This window comes from Magallana gigas, chromosome 3 (genome assembly GCF_963853765.1).
Source record: "Magallana gigas chromosome 3, xbMagGiga1.1, whole genome shotgun sequence".
NCBI lineage: Eukaryota > Metazoa > Mollusca > Bivalvia > Ostreida > Ostreidae > Magallana > Magallana gigas.
The window spans coordinates 20,269,395-20,284,579 of NC_088855.1; the positions used below are offsets into that span (position 1 = coordinate 20,269,395).

Consider the following 15,185-nt stretch of genomic DNA (forward strand, 5'->3'; position numbering starts at 1 on the left):
GCTGAATGCGGAATGAACTAGTCTGACTAGGAGATAATCTAATTAAAACGAAACAGACACTTTCAGTAATGAATATTACTGTAAAATATTCATTATGGCAGTGAATCAGAGACGGAGAGAAATTTACCCAGTGAAACATTATTCTCATTACTACCGCAGGTACTCACTTATAATAGTGAGAGTAAAAAAGAGCAATTAAAAAGATAGCCGTAGCTAATAATTCACGGTATTTCTGTGCAGCCTGAGTTCACTACATAAAATGTTTGTTACTTCAATTACCATATATGAAAGCTAGTTCTAGTTCCCACCCATAATGTTGGTGCAGATGAGAATTTTTTTTTGCTGTATCACAAATGCATGGCAATTGCAAACAATCGCTCATTTTTAAAGTGAAAAGCCAACGTTACTTAAGCTTCCCTTGGAACTTTGATTTTCAATAGTCTGACTCAGATTCTTAGAATAAAAACGCTAAACCGGTTAATATAATTATCAGTTAATCTGATAATTTTTCTCTGACAAATTGACTATCAGATTAAGCGGAACCCTCTGTATTGTTTTTATATTCATTAGAACAGTGAATTTGCAGTAAACATGTACATGACTTCTTCTCAAATATGAGTCAATGAATTCAGAGTGAACTCATTGACAATTTTACAACTGCCGAGCTAATATACTTGGCACTTGAAGTTTAAGTAATATGGTAACTATAGTACCAATACTCAGGGTACGTACATGGGGTTGAACTCATAATTTATATCAAGAAATAGCAGCTGTCTCAGGGTACTAAAATGGACAGATAACTCAATTTGTAGTGATCTTCCCTTGTAGCCAGCAGCTGTTTATACCTGGATCCTGGATACTGATTGAAATGAGTCGGTATACCTGCAGCCAATGAATTTAATCAAGGAGTTTTGTTGTGTCTTCTGACATGTTTCTGTACTTCCACTTTGATCAGACTGTGACTATCACTAACTGAAGGTCAGACAGCGTGGGTGATATTGCATGTGTACAAAACAATAACTCTGTGAGAGGGAATTAAACGAGAGTTAAAGGAGAGTTAAATGAAAGTTCATAGCGGATGTTGTGTTTAGTATTCATGACTAGATAATTAAACAGCTTATCTTATATACCATCGTATATTGATTTGGGGGAGGGGAAATAATTTTTTAATTTTTTAGTGGTATCAATGGTTGTTATATGTAAAGGCCTTTTAGTAGATGTTTGATTTAAAAAATCCAATTTTACCATCATGTTTTAAAGTGGTATAGGACACCTCCATATAGTGTATTGAAATAAACAATAAAATCGGGTTCATGAATAATGTTAAATATTTTTTCTTTACCAATTAAATGTGTTAAATTACCTCAGAGCGTAATGCTTTGGGTTAGGGCATTATACTGCAAATCTGTAAGTTTGAATTCTGTTGGGGTTTTTATACCCGTGTCCGATATTTTTAACCTTTCCAAAAACTTTCAAGACTTATATTTGGGTCAAATATTGTTAAATTTGAAAATTCTTAAACGATGAAAGTATTTTGATTATATACATGGGAATAAGTATACTTTTATCCACATTATTATTGACAGGCTGTCCTGGCATACCACCTTAATGGGATCGGTTACTTGAAAGAAAAACTTACTGTCTTGACAATATGGGAATATAACACAATAAGCTTTTCTTAAAGGATATTGAAGATTTAATTTATTAATAAGTGAATATTCAATAATATTATAATTTGTCAATGTTTTGACAATGCAATAAATGTGTGCATGCTTGATTTTTCCTCCCCTTTTTTGTATAATCCTTGAAATCAATATTGAACCATATTTGATCATTCTATCAAATGAAACAATATGCAATGCCTGAAAGCTAAATTTTCTGTGTGAAGAAGTTTACAACTAGATGCATCACAATGTTTGAAGCCACTTTTTATTAAAGGGGAATAACTCAGAATAAATCCATCATTGATGATATCTATCAACATCACTCTTCCAACAAAGAGAAAAAAGGATATCATAGATGTGGATGATCGATGGCAATAAAAGACATGGAGAACCTTTGGGTTAAGACTATCAAAGAGACGCATCACTCCGATTTTCATTAATGACTAATGAGAGACGATTGAATCACCATATATTGGCAGCCAAAATCTCGATCATGCTCGTAGGCTGAGTTGATAATGCCATCAATATTGTGATGCTGATCACACTGTATGCAGTGTTTATATATCTGTTAAACTCGATAATGATGCTTTGAAAAATCAAAATATTCTTGTCAGGTCAATATTTTCTCTTCTTCATATGCTCATTGGTCAATCTTGCTCAGTCTTTTGCACAAGACTGTTTGTAAGTAAAGAGTTTGCAGTGATCAAGTTTCTATGTCAAGGTCAAATAAATAGATGACTTCTGTGTAACTTCCTTGTCCACCCAGACCCAGGTATTCCTTACATCTCTATATAAATTTCTTAATCAGACGTATAAGTTCAAAACAAACTCATCCAAAATGTTTTTCATTCTATTATGTGGATCCTTTACAAAGCAGGGCCTTATTTAGTGTATTTAGTTTCTGTTGATTTTATGAGTGTCTATTCTATTTAATTATTCCTTTCAAGGTTTCATAATGTTAATGTGAAAAAATTGTGGATTCATATTGATTATAAACAATTTGATAATCAGATAGATTTCTGCCTTCATTTTATTTTTTTTGATGTTAGATCATTTAATGTTTCAATACAATAATACCGGTACATTGGCTGCATTAAAAGTTGCTGTTTTTTCTGTCATATGATATATGTCGTTATTACTGGTAATTGATCAATATCATTGGCTTTCTAAGAAATCCCCAGACAGGTTTGAAATGTGCTGGTAGCTAAAGTAGCTGTAGTAGCTATAGTAACTATAGTAGCTAGTAGCTGTCTTGATGTGCAGGTTACAAACTTAAGGTTTATCTGTAATCACTGATATACTTCAATGGCAAATTAATTTGACTTGAAAAAAAACTTGTTAATATTATATAATAAATGATTCATGACTTCCAGGCAAATATGAAATCTGGGTATTGCAAGCTGAATTTTTTTCCCCAATCAAATTCCCTGTAAATTGTCGATTGAATCACTAGATTGCCATTTTCTAATCACTGGATTTTGCTCGCTGCCAGCCAATATCATCCCGAGTCTGGTTTACACAACAAATAAAACTCTAGAAATCAACACTCGGGGAATCATTTTAATAATTTCAAAAAGATACAGCTTAAGAGCTGAAGCACTTCAGAGAGATGTGGGGGTAAAATATAGTTAAAAGCCGCATGATTGCCTATTTATCAACGGGTAACAGAAATATAATAAATATCCCCCAAATTGAAGACTCTAAAAAAGGGGGTCACTCTCAAACCTCTTAGATTTTTTCATTACTCAGGTAAACTGTTGTTAATCAATCAACTAATGACCTGATCTGATTTTGATGCTTCATTGTACTGTGGGGTGACATTATCTTTGCTTGATCTTTTTGATGTCTCTGATTGGTCCATGTTAATTATTGTCGAGATCGGTTTTGATTTTTCTTTGTGTCTATATATTACTGCCTGTAGTTGCCTAGACTCTTTATGCAAACATTACAGTCACACAGAAAGTATCGATGCTCTCAACACTACGCTCTGACTCAAACTGACAGACTGAGCAGAAGTATTAACGCATCATGTATATTTCAAAATTGATAAACGGAATTTTTTTTTTTTGAACGGCAGCTTTATATTGGTGTCGTATAGCAGTTAATGTTTCCTGATTTATTGATCCGATGACATTTCAAAATTGCCTTTTCTTGGGAAAATTAATCCAAGTGCCACCAGATGCAGTTTTGAAGAAGAGGCAGCGTGACTTCGTCTCTTGATCAGAGGTGATTTGGGGACTCTTGATAAATGAGAAACAATTCTATGTGCAAGAACAGTGTTGCACACATCCATTGTTCGGAGAAGTGTAATTTTCTGACTGGAAAACTTGACTTCAGTTTTCAATTGATGGATTTTGTTTGAAATTTTGCTCTACTATCAAGAAAAAATCCCTTAATACTCTGTTATTTCATAAGTTTTGTTGAAGTCAACATAATCCAAGCAAAATGCTTCTCAATTCTTCCATTCAACAAAGGCTGAAAATGTTGGAATTTCGGCAAGGAAAATTCAGAACAAGGTAAATTTAAGTCAATTGAATTAATTATTTATTGTAGTAGAGTGTATTTAAATTTTTTTTAAATAAGTTCATTGAAAAATTTCTTATCTTTTGGATAAAGTTAAACTTTCTTAGATAAGTTAGAATATAGAAATAGATAGGAATAAAAATATTATTTGATTTAGAAGAGTTACAAAAATTGTTACAACCATCAAAATATAAGATACGTGTTGGAAAACCTGTACAAGTTATTACAATCATTATCTATTGCCGTGTAGTTGTTAATTCAATAATGATGGTACACATTATATGATTTAAATCACGTCTGAAATTAGTTCAACTGTTGAGTCACGTACGATATTGAAGAAAATTTAGTGCTAAAAAATTTACAATTTAAAAGATCAGTATCTTAGAAAAAAAATGGAAAAAGAAATATTTAAAATAGATAATTTGTTCATTATCTTTTAGAATGAATCATAACTGAAATCAATTTAAAGTTTTTCTTCTTTTTTTTTCTAATGAGGGGTAATTTTTTTTTGGGGGGGGGGAGCATTATGAAAGTGATCATTTAATGCTTATATTCCTCATTGAATTCTCATTCTGAAGCAGATGCGATTCTCGGGTCAGGGTTATAATGAAGAAAGATGCACTGTGGGCAAGATAAATTCAGTTTAATTAGGCATGTATCAATGTCGACTTGGAACGCTGGCTCTTGGTGTATTCGTGAATGTTCTTTTGACAAATTCACTGATTGACGAGAAACGTGCAACAGTAAATTATTTTGGATTCATGGGAAATGTCAACATTATATTCTGAATATAGATGTTGATAGTTATATGCATTGGGAAAAATCATGCTCAAATTAATACTGTTATTTGTTGAAGTTTAATGCCCCAACCCTATTTTTGTTAATGTCGGGTATAAAGGTAACCATGAGGTTTCAATAATCAAGTGATTTCATCTTTGACAGTATACATTTTTTACTAATCTAAATTACTTTGTTGAACTTGCTATACTCACATTGATTTCTCAAGTGACTGAATACAATAGTCCAATTTTCAATAGCAACAAAATATTTTTCAGTTCTAGCTATAAGGGCCAGATGTTGTATAATTTAACTAATACTTGTACCAATAATACATGTATTTACATTAAAACACGCTTATAACTAAGTGACAGGGACGGGTGATTTTGCTTCGTTATAAGCGTAATTCGTTATATCCATCAAGTATACAACACAAAATACACGGGAAATGAAAATCACTGCGATGTAAGCTTCAATTCATTATGAGTGTGTTTGCTATAACCGTGATTTACTGTATTACCGTATCATTGTTAAACAGTTTTAATACTTTTAAAGTATAGCACAACTTTTTTTTAATCTTTCAAATGTATCTTAACATCAGGGATGGATAGACACAAATATTTACAATGTTTTAGTCATCTAGCTCTCACTCCCTTCGTCAAGTCAACAAAGTGCATTGTGATGATGCTTGTTTACTGAAGTCACACTTGGTGTGCAGCCCTCGTAAAAGGACTTCTCACCTTGTCTAATGTTTTAATACAAACCATTGGGAGTTGACACCATATAGTGACTGAAGTCGTGTGCAGGATTCACAGACCTGATGTCTGTTTCATGCCCTTTTAATTGTTTCATTTAAAAGGCTTTTAGGTTTTATTAAATATTAACGACCCGGGTCCCTCTTTATAAATCACATTCCCGCTCATTTCCTGCCTTTTCCTGATAAATTGGGTACGCTTTTTATTTTGTGTTTATGAAACAGTTACATAATGAATACAAGCATTACTAAAAGATGTTGTAGAACATCTTACTTTACTTAAGAAAATGAGCCCAAAATCCGCTTCCTTGTTTTCTGTAGTAAAGGGTAGTTTAATTCAGCCAAAATCCGGTGTTTTTTAAGTGGTTTATCCACTGATTCTTGATAACAAATATAAGTCATATTGACAGGGAACATGCTCATGATGATCCATACACAATTAGCTCAAATAATGCAGTTCCTGCATTTAATACTACCGTCGTAGGTGGCTTATATAGTAGTTAAAGTGGGACATTAGGAATTATGGAGCAGTAGTTTCATGCTTGAGTAAATCTTCGTGACGGGAGTTGATAGTATTTTACAGTTGATCTCACAGTGACAGCGATTTTATTATATATACAGACCGTGAAGTATTTTACATGCCATTTAAAGGGACAGTGCATTTAAATGAAGACGATAGAGTGCTTTTTTTTTTTTTTAAATGTGTGAATTGTTTTTTTAAACCTCAAATGATGACACAGTTTACAGGAGTTTTAACTTGACCAGTCTGTTACCTATCTGACTAAGATTTTGTTTGGATTAAGTTTTCAGCAGACGATGGTCAGACTGCTCTTCTCTGCTCTGACAATATATTGTGAATGAATTAAAAGTTTGCCTAATTTCACAAGTTGTTTTACAATCATGGCCACCATTCAAGTTCACAAACTTGAGGGCTCTTTCCGGTAAGTTAAATTTTCTAGTTTGTGAGATTGTTCTACTAGCTGTTCATTCATACATGTACATGCAGGGATGAGACATTGAGAAAAAAAATGATATTCATTAAGTTTATTATTAAGAGAGATGTGTTGAACCAAAATTATTATATGGTTGAGGCTACTGGCATGTTATGAATGTTTTGGATTTTTGGAACTGAGGTTACACCCTCATGCCCCCCCCCCCCTCTCTCTCTCTCTCTCTCTCTCTCTCTCTCTCTCTCTCATGCAGTCACCTTTCCCTTTCTATGGGTATTATTCTCAGACTTGGATTGAATTCAGCTTAGTACCTGAGCGTGCCACTCTTACCGCATTCTCTTTTAATCAATGATGAATTATAACTAAGATAAATAACTTGATCAATAAGGTAATGCTTTTTTGTTTGTTTTAAAAATTTGCATCAATAGTTTTTAGAAAAGTAAAGTTTGGATGTATTAAGCTTATACGTAACCCATTTCGCATAATACACAAAAAAATGTATACTTTGTACTCATTGATAAGTTTTGCCTTGAAAGAATCAATGTATATATACACAACAACGCTTTAAAGTTATTACAGGATATGTCCTACACATTTGGGTCATTGCATAATTGGACATAAACACTCAAAATGTTGTGATAAAAGGAAAAGAAATAAGACTGTAGTTTTTCAGGAAATGCATATTTTTTTTTTATCAAGGTAAAGTGTACATACATTATGTACCTGATGATCATTATATAAAAATGAATAGAGTGTCGAGAGTGGATGTTATTAACACGGATTAAAGAAGAACAAATCTCTAATATTATGCAATAAGGCTGCTGAAAATTAATTCAACGTTTAACGTCACTTCAAAATACCAAACCTATGAGGGAGGGCGATAAAATTAAAACAAAATTTTCAATGAAATAATCTTACTCATTTACATTATTATAAATACAATGAGTATCTCTTTTATATTTATCTTTCCTTATAATCCCCATGAGTAATTGATTTATAGTCCACAATATGCTCTAAACATATTGAAATTTCTACAGATTACAGTATTTTAGTATAACCAAACTTGAGAAAATATAATAAAAATAGGGGTTTGATTATTGTTTGAAACCCAGTTTCTCCTATACCTACGTGCTCGGGTTACGTTAAATGTAGAATTAATTTTGGACAGCCTAATGTTTAAATTCATGGAATTTTTTTTGTAAGAGGTGTTGAATGAGGGGGTGGAGCACATAAAATTGTGTTTCATGTTGCAAATATAGAACCATTTTAACAAGGCCTTGGACTTTCGGTAGGATGTAACTATCTATTTCTTGTGTCAAAACAAGTTAAAATGACGCTGGTTTCAAGCAAATACACCCATTGCGTAGTACTCTTCGCTTGAAAGCCAGACAAATCTTGTTGATTTCAGATAGCCTTGGCTGAATGGCTAGCAATGAAATAGACAGGCCTACGTCACATTGCGTTTGACACGACTACCCAAAGTCCAAGCTCTTGTTAAAATGGTTCTACCTGGATACTAGGCCATTTGTTTTGACACAATTGAGAGACAGCTAGACCAAAATATTAATTGCCCATTTAAAACTCATAACATGAGAGATAGACATTTAAAAAAAGATCTTCCGTTCATGCAAACAAACAATACGACTCTAAAAAATGTGGGCGTGATCAAAGAGGGTCAGACCGATGTTACATGCACCCAGATGTCAGTAAAATACAAGGTGCTTGATCACAACCTGCGCTTTGAACCAGTAAATGTATTTTATTGATTCTGCTCATTTAAATTTTAACGTAATCAATGCGACGATTTGAAAAGAATCCCCTTTTTTTAACAATTGTTTCTATCCATGCTTTGTGTTAAATGTTTATCATGTTTGTAGTTAAACACAATCAGTGTGTTAAGGGGGAAAAATCTAGATTGAATTCAAATGCCAATGAACCGTTTTGAAAAAAAATTGCTCCTGGCAGTTTAGTATTGCAGATTTCCCTTTTTATACCTTGCATATAGCATTATATTTTGTAAACATGCAATAATAATAGATGATTCGAAGCTGCTTTTATGAGTTGAAGCATTAACTTCCTTTCATTGCAGGAAATGTCACATTGACTCGGATCAGGAGGATTTCATTGAACATAACCTTGAGGATCACAAAGATTCCAAATCAACGTTACCAAATGGAACAAACGGACACACAGACCTTCTGAATCAAGATAAGGACAAGGAGAATTTAAGTGTATCCTCCAAATCTTTGGAAAGAGTCAGTGTTCAAACGAAACCCAAGCATCCCTTATTACGGAAAAGCTCCAACATAACAAATGATTCCGGACATAGTTCAGTGAGTGACAACGAAGACAATGTGTTCAGGGACCAGGAAGAGGATAGCAGAAGACACAGCCTAACAGTGGTAGATGCCACTGGCCACCTCAATGTGCCTACTAACTTGGACTGTCTCACTAAAAACACATCGCAGTCTGCGAGTAGCTCTGCCCTACATTCCATTCACCTTCCTCACCAAAGAAATGCACCCAGGATCGCCTACAGCTTGTCCGAGGAAGCTCTAGGCGTAAACAAACTACGTGGTAGACGATCGCCACAAGGGTCGCCAAGGTTACGGAGGCAACCCACGATGGAGACCAACAGCTTTTCTGTGGTGGATGGTGCTGATGGCTATGTGCAGTTGAATCAATACAAACTGAAAAATGAAATTGGCAAGGTACCATCATTGTAGCATTAATATTTCAAAGTTAATGATATCCTTTTAAGGAAAATTATCATGTAATTAAGGTATAACGGTATGATTGGCACATTATTCTGATAACCTTGAATTTCTTTGCTGAGAGCATGGCAGATGGTACATTGTTAACTTGGGAACTTTAGAGATATATTGGCAACTTAAGAACCATTATACATGTACTAATTAATAAGGTAATAAATGGTTAGTAAGGGTACATATGTTGCAAAGAAAACAAATATCTTCACTATGTAAAGACAATTAAAAGATCACTACATACTGTAGAAGCACATATTTTCGTTGGGTCAAACTATCGCTGTTTTTAAACCAAATGAAATTTCTTTGGCATTGAATTTTTGTCATAATGTAATCTCTTTGTATTCATTAATACTTGAATTATAAAGTTGTCATTAATTTAATTTCGTTGATATATAGTATATATTATATACTGCCAACGGAAATACCGAAATTAAATCCTCAACAAATATTTCTGCTTTTACAGTATCTAATTAAAACCCAGTCGATAAATAAACATACATTTTCATCGGTTAAAAGGAGAATAATAAATGGATTAACCATTTCCACATTACACCCTGTATATGCAGCCTGATACACCAATATCACCAAGACGGCCGCAGGCTAGAGGGCTGATATTGGTTGAGGGCTGATACAGGATGTAATAAGGAAAAGGATATGTACTATTATACTTATTACATACTATGGTAAGTAATAACATACCGAGGACATTATTTATGCCTCAATTCAATTAAGATGTAATTAAATAACATATAATTATTATGTTGGACATTGTATAGTGACTTATACATGTAGATCATAACCAAAGTTACAACTTAATTCTGAGAGGGTAAAATCAGAGGAGTTTTGCAAGGGATGTGATATGGATCCATATCAGCCCTGCAGAATGAGTATTTGCCCTTTTGGGGCTGATCATCTTCGCTAGCCAAGGGTTTTCGGTCCACTTTGCTATGGGGAGCAAAGTGGACCGAAAACCCTTGGCTAGCAAAGATGGGGGCTGATAGCTAGGAAATTGTAAAGTAAACTCATGTATGGCATGTGCAAAAACCCTGTATTTGTCATTAAGTACATGATGTATGTAATAAATCTTGATTGTCAATGTATATATCATAATATTGGAAACTGCTTGTGTTACGCCACTACGGTATTCTAAATTTACGGCAGTTAATCTGTGGATGTGCGATGTCAACTGACAGTAGATTTATAGGTATGGCGTAAGAATAGGCGACATGCTTCACAACCGTTTTTGATTTAGAATTTGTTAATCTTTGAAAATAGATAATTCATATAGGACCCTACTTGTTGATGCCATTTTGAAATTGATATTTGTGACCCCAGTGTACATGAAATATTAGCCATTGATTCAAAAACAATCTTAAAAAGTCAGATGCTAGCTGTCATGCAATCCCAACAGACTGCAATAACACAGGAGACTGGAGTGTGTGTAGGCTACACACTGATGAAGATATGACATTTTCCTCAATATATGTTATGAGAAAACCAAGGAAGTTTAAAGGTTGTGGTCTCGAATATTAACCATAAATCCATTATTATAGTGTTGGAAGGATGTATAATATTCTACTGTAACACTTGAATTATAGACTAATTGTGCCCATACAATTTGGTTTCCTCTTATGATTAACCTGCGAGATTTTCTTTCTTATTTTAAATATTTTTTAAATTAATTCAGACAACTATCTTCTGAAAGGAGATTAATTACATGTAATTGTTTGAATCTCCTGAAATATTCGAGAGTGGAAAATGAAATTAAGTAGCAAACCACATTGCTGAATAGAGATTGAACTATGAACTTGGCACCATTTTAGTGGTTGACTTATAAAATAAAACTGAACTGATCTTAAATGCAGAATTCTAGATTTAAGCACTATAGCTACCAGTATATAATATGTTAAGAATAGCGGCATTTGCATCACTATTTTCAGTACACTATGTGCCTCTAGTTGCCTTTAGTGTTTCAGTGAAGCACTCTTTGTAGAATTTTACTTAATTACCACCTGTCCAATTTTAAGTATGCATTGTCCAAAGCAGACGCTCTTTTAGGTATGCGTAATATAATGATATTAAGGCCATCCATAGAAAAGTGTTTGTTTGGAATTGCCGCCATGGGGTTTCCAGACCCAGGAGGGAGGGAGAGATTTTTTTTTTAATTTTTCAAACTGAAAGTTCAACGACTTAAAAATTAGTAAAAAATGAAAATCTAAATGAACTTGTAACTATGTAAACATTGAAAGACGAAAAAAAAAAACAATAAAAAAAAAGTTCTCGTTTTTTTCTTAATTTCAATGAGGTGGGATGGAATTCCAAACAACCAATGATTTTATTTTGGCTTAACAGTTTGAATGATATTGAGTCTTGAGACAAATATTAAATGCTGCTTTATGTATTATACAACCTGGGAAGTTTGGGCAATTCCTGTTAATTTTCAATCATTATGCCTTACAAAATGGATAAATAAATACTTGTTAAGGACTCTTGGAGGAAGGAAATTGAGTCGGAAATGAAATATGGCTCATCAAAAACCCATTCCCTCTCATTGTCATGCATGTTGCTCATCCACTTTCTTGATTATATTCTCTTATCTACAGAAATTATTGATTTACATTATACTTATCAAGAATGGAACTTTGGGAGTGTTTTTTTTTTTTTGGTATTGTTTTTCTTTATCAATAAAGAGGTATAGTCAGAGATAGAATTACCCAGGGACTGTAATGGATAGTAGATCTAAGTAAACAGATTCCTTTGAGAGTGTCCCTTGACCATCCAAGTAACGGGCAATATTGTTACAAGAGTCACGCTAAATACTCTCATTGCATGCTATTTAAGCATGTGGTTAATGCTATATAATATATCTCCTCTGAATACCGCACACAACTGGAAATAAGAATATAGAGTTTCATATGTAAATGATATTCATGCAGTGTTTTAAGACTAAGAATTTCTGCTTAGTCGTCAGAAATGATGGAAGTATAATTACTTTGCCTAGGAGAGTTGGATAATTGATGCAGGAGTACTGCCTGGGTTTTATGCTTATGAGCTAACTTACCAGTAATTAGAAGCTAAATTTTGCATAACAGAGCAATGTGAATATTAGATATATTAGTGTTGTATGGTTATAATGATAGTAATGTTAACCGAGCAATGTTATATATTAGTGTTGTATGGTCATTATTTAAAAGAAATGTTAACAGAGCAATGTGATATGTTAGTGTGATATGGTTAGTAAATGTCATAGACTTAAATGATACATGTAATAATACCACAGTTGTTTCTGGATATCCGGCAGTGATGAGGATTTGATATCAAGTACCAAACTGACTGAAGACTCTCTGTAATATCATAAATCATATGCTAAGTTCAATCATTTCCACACAAATAAACATCTTCCCTACCCAAGGGTTTTTAGTCCTTGTATACAGTTGAACTTCGATATCTCAAACACTGATATCTCGAATACAATGTGTATGTCGAAGAGATTTGTAAGTTCCAACCACTTATTTTTTAAGCATTTTACCCTTGATATCTCAAATACTCGGATATCTCGAAGTTTTTAAACAGTCCCATCTAGTTCGAGATAATGAAGTTTGACTGTACAGTAGTTGAAAGTTCGAAATGGGGATCAGAGGGGACCTAAAACCCTCACAGTTGGCTATCAAATATGATGAATGATGTCATATTCTAGCTAGCAATGAAACAATCCACAAAGTTATGGTATAAGGTATAGATTTGTAATCGTTGGTCAAGATTTTTCATCATTTTAATTATAGAATGTATTTGAATTAATAATTAACCAACTTTAAACATATACATGTATTAATTAACATGAATATATGGATGAACATGTATATTATACTAATTTACAGTTGAACTACATTATATTAGCATCAAGTATTTGAATTTAATGAAGACTATTTGTATATATACATGTAATATATATGTTTTGATTTGATTTTTCCCCTTTTCTTTTCTACAGGGTTCATATGGTATTGTGAAACTGGCATACAACGAGCAAGATGATGTTCATTATGTAAGTATTAAGCAATCATTTTGTTTATAATACTAGATGTCAAGGGTTTTTTTTTGGCTTGTTGCAAATTTTGCAAAAATGAATTTAATTTCAGCCTTTCTCAGCCTTTGTTTAAACAATGTAGCTTTATTCAGTCAAACCCTTCACAATCACTGTTAAATTTCGAGCTGTTAATTTGTTTTCTGTACCAACCATTGTTCATTACAGAAACTATAAACACAAGAATTGTGGAAATTTTTCTCAGAATAATTATGGGGTAATTTCTTCTGACAGGCCTGATTTACATAAGTTTACGTTTCCTGATGCCTTGTTATCATCCAGATTACCATGTGATTAGCATGATTAAGAGGTGACTGCAGCCGACCTCCCAGTGTTCATTCCAATGGACTCATTAGAAGTGCTCATTGCCCCCTTAATCTTCTTGTCATGAGAAATATGATCTCCAGGCCCGATTTTCTCACCCAGACAGTATCTTGAATTATTGATACCCCATTTCACTGCATCACTTGAATAATTGATATGCGAGAACTCTTGCCTTCTTTCATTGATACTCTGGAGGCTGTATAGCTCCATTGTTTGTGTTTTTGTTATGTCACTAACGTATTAAAGAAAATCCTGAATGTTTGGAAGGGAAAATTTGCAAGCAGAAAAATAATAGATTGGCTCTAAGATGGATATGATAAATCTTGTTGATAACACTAATAGCTTCTATAGCCTCCAAGGATTAGTTGCACTGGTAAGGTTTGTTGCCATGGGGATGACAATGAAGCTTCATCTACTTTGACAAATAAATGTCATTCCTAAGATTTCAAATAAACTGTGCTCCTTTACTGGAAGTTCTTTGTTGAAAAAAAAGTAACATGTTTGGTGCTTAATTATGTTTCTCATATCATTACATACTACATTATTGTGTTTTACAGGCAATGAAAATACTTTCTAAAACCCGGTTAAAGAAAAAGGCAGGGTTTTTTAGTAAGTACAAGTTTTTAATCTGCATGTATACATCGTGAATTGAGCTAGTTTTCCTGTGTTTTATTGGATTAAGAGTTTTGAACTACTGGTATTTTCTTGTGACCTGAAATATTCTTGATGGGATAAAAAATTTCAGTCAATCAAACTTTTAGTAATATAACAATGGTGATCTCAAATTGCTTCACAGGACGGCCACCTCCATCTAGGGATGGGAAGGCAGTTGCTCGCCCCCTGGCTCCAATGGACCGGGTATACAGAGAAATCGCCATTCTGAAGAAACTCGACCACCCCAATGTCGTACGACTGGTTGAAGTCTTAGACGACCCAAATGAAGACAACTTGTACATGGGTAATATGAAATTTCTTTGTTAGTTTTTGGATATCTTAGCTTAATAGAGTAATTTTAGCCGTCTTGGGATGTCATTATATATGAAAGTATATTATTTTGAAAGCATATTATCAATATTTTTAAAAATGTACAAAATTTGGTCATATTTGGAAATGCATTTTAAAACTTCTGGTGAAGTCAAAATTTGTAACAGGACTTGTGGGTTTCAAACTCATGACTTGCAGATCAATTATAGCCAAAGTTTAATCCTAATGTATTGTTCTGTTTAATGTTATACATCAAAAGAAAAGAAAAATGTATAATGTTATGGCAAACTTCATTGTTTATTTCAAAATGGAGGTGTCCCATACCTCCTTCATTTGATTAATGATAGTACTGTTCGCTTT

The 15,185-nt window shown here is 33.3% G+C and overlaps 1 protein-coding gene across 10 annotated transcripts in view; it reads left to right on the forward strand.

Annotated features, from left to right (window-relative positions):
- Positions 1–15,185, forward strand: part of LOC105335602 (calcium/calmodulin-dependent protein kinase kinase 1) — a 56,993-nt gene that overhangs the window by 28,202 nt on the left and 13,606 nt on the right. For 8 of the 10 annotated variants that reach the window (XM_011439564.4, XM_011439568.4, XM_011439566.4 and 5 more), the window contains 4 exons: positions 8,758–9,379; positions 13,425–13,478; positions 14,399–14,450; positions 14,638–14,799. In XM_011439564.4, coding sequence (XP_011437866.2) covers positions 8,758–9,379; positions 13,425–13,478; positions 14,399–14,450; positions 14,638–14,799 — 890 coding nt within the window. Of the gene's footprint in view, positions 1–3,632; positions 4,181–6,122; positions 6,660–8,757; positions 9,380–13,424; positions 13,479–14,398; positions 14,451–14,637; positions 14,800–15,185 lie in introns of those variants that run through there. The other 2 variants (XM_011439570.4, XM_011439571.4) reach the window with 2 other exon arrangements.